The sequence below is a fragment of the Echinococcus granulosus genome, assembly GCF_000524195.1.
Source record: "Echinococcus granulosus chromosome Unknown EG_S00140, whole genome shotgun sequence".
NCBI classification, from domain to species: domain Eukaryota; kingdom Metazoa; phylum Platyhelminthes; class Cestoda; order Cyclophyllidea; family Taeniidae; genus Echinococcus; species Echinococcus granulosus.
The window spans coordinates 196,819-199,017 of record NW_020170520.1 but is presented as its reverse complement, the minus strand read 5'-3'; the positions used below and the strand labels follow the sequence as shown (position 1 = coordinate 199,017).

Here is a 2,199-nt window from a genome sequence, read left to right as displayed (position 1 = left end):
TACCCAAACAATGTTGATCTAGAACGGAAGACGCTTGTAAGTTGGAGTGGCCACACCTTGTAGACATGGAATATCAGAACCAAGTGAATGTCTACTTCAAACCTGGTCTTCGTCAAGAGGTTGATCGAGCAAAGCGAACTCACTGGCAAGTTAACTCAAAGGCGCTGCTGATACATCCGAGTCAAACAAGGCGCAAGTGCTGGCAATTCCAAGATCGTACCTTATATTGCGGTGCTGGCCCACGCAGATTCCCATAGAGCATCAAAATCATCCATCTGTTGAAATGGCATTTAACTTTGAATAAGTTCATGGTGTGCGCATGGCGCGCAAAAAAAACATGCATTTTAGAGCTCCCTCCGAAAACGGACTATATTAAAGACCAAAACCCTCATAGCCGCGATATGAACCAGTTATATCGAGTTGAAGGCAAGAACCAGGGTAAATGTGTGGCAATCGAGCCCTAAAAATGGCATTCATTACCAGAGAAAAATCATGTGACAAAGATCAGGTGTAGTGCTATTAAAAAGCCATTTAGTTGTGCTTATCCTCAGACACACGTCAGACAGCCTTAGAAGCAAATTAGTCTGTTGCTGCTGTAAATAAAACACGGTCTACTACCTAAGTCCAATCCGTCCACATTCTACTAACTCACAGGCTACAGGCCAACAGACATGGGCAGTTTGGGTAATAATAGTTAGGATTCTGGCCTTTAGCTTTGATCCTGCATAAATGCTTGGAAGTGAATCGAGGGTATCCGCGGGAAGAAAGACCAAATCTATTTCGAAGGGTCTTAATAGCCACAGGAAGGCGACCGATGATGCCTCCAGGCAGGTGTACGGCAGACCCACAGAGGACAAGGCCAAAATCACCCTCACCAAGACACCCTTTGACCTGCACACAGCCAAAGGGCACGTCGTAGGTTGCCCTCCCCTCCCCTCCCCTCCCCTCCCCTCCGTATCGTCGCATCAACACCCTCCGCCCTCCAGTCTAGACGGTCTCGTCTTCAGCATTTCGACGCGTGTTGCAGAGGGTGCTGAGGTGTGTCTCCGCTGTGAGTACTTCCTTCGACCACAGGCCAACCACTGTTTCACAATGCTTATCTCCTTTGTGGAGGAGGTCAGTCCGACCAGGACAGAAGTTGCGGTGGCAGCATCCACGCGATTTCGGTACCCTGGCAATCTTCGGGAAGCTCATAAAAAGTCTGGTAAAGTGGTGAATGTAAGCCTCAATATTGGTTTTGTGGACCCATCACCCACCGTCTTTAATCGACCAATGGTCTGAACTTGGTGCGATTGTGAATGGGCAGACGCTTTGTCATTAACCAAAAAAATTTGGGGCTTGAAAAAACGTATTCTTACAGCATGAAGGATTCCCAACAATATTAACCCATTTTGAAGCATGTCAACAGCGAACGTTGTGGTCTCTGTAGTTGCGGCTATTCCCATTAGTTGGGAAAATAAAGCAACAGCTTCTCAAAGCACCTTGGCTTGACGTCTAGGGCCAATTCCAGTTGAATACCTACACCACTTACAGCCGTATCCTCTCTAGAAAACGATTTTTTTTAACCATCGATAACAGGTGCCAAGAGTGTATTTGTCTCAAAAAAGGTTTCCATGTCATCGAAGAATGCGGGTTCGTACATTTGTCAAATAGTTCCCGTCAATGCAACCTCGACGGAAGGGTGGACGCTGACAAAGTGGATACGCCTAGAGCCTTACCATGACGCAGTGTGTAAGTCCTAATTAATTAGAAGGAGTCTCTTTACGGTGGGTTGCGTACGCCGACGAAACAGCAGTTAAAGTGTCTCTTAACCGCGTCCATACGTCATTTGGCGTGGTTGGGTTGCAAGCCAAGGGCGATTTTATCAGAGGTAGTCAACCAGACTACCTTCGCCAGCGTGCTCCATTATCGTCGCCGGATGGCCCAGGAATGAGATGACTGCATTTTGGCTCCTCCAAGGTGCTATAGCTAAAAAGGATTTTACCTGTATGGTTTCATTCTAAGCTAGTGCAAATTACAAGCCTACTCTTAAAATACCTAAAAGGTTTAGGCCATTATTAAAACATGAATGACTGTCGACTTAACCTTAGGACATCCATAAGAGAAGCAATTGCTACTGCCTACAGATGACACCGAGAATCAGACTAGTACATTAAACCAATTGATGGCGCAAAACAGATCCAACCTACCATTGTGGTT

General features: G+C 46.3%; 1 protein-coding gene across 1 annotated transcript; it reads left to right on the top strand. All coding sequences in view use genetic code 11, as the record gives it.

Annotated features, from left to right (window-relative positions):
• Positions 1–729: 729 nt before the first annotated feature.
• On the top strand, positions 730–1,281 carry EGR_09284 (hypothetical protein; the record flags this gene model as incomplete). The annotated part of the gene is made up of 1 exon (XM_024498533.1): positions 730–1,281. One exon carries the CDS (start codon positions 730–732, stop codon positions 1,279–1,281), a length of 552 nt encoding a protein of 183 aa, XP_024347077.1.
• Positions 1,282–2,199: the final 918 nt, after the last annotated feature.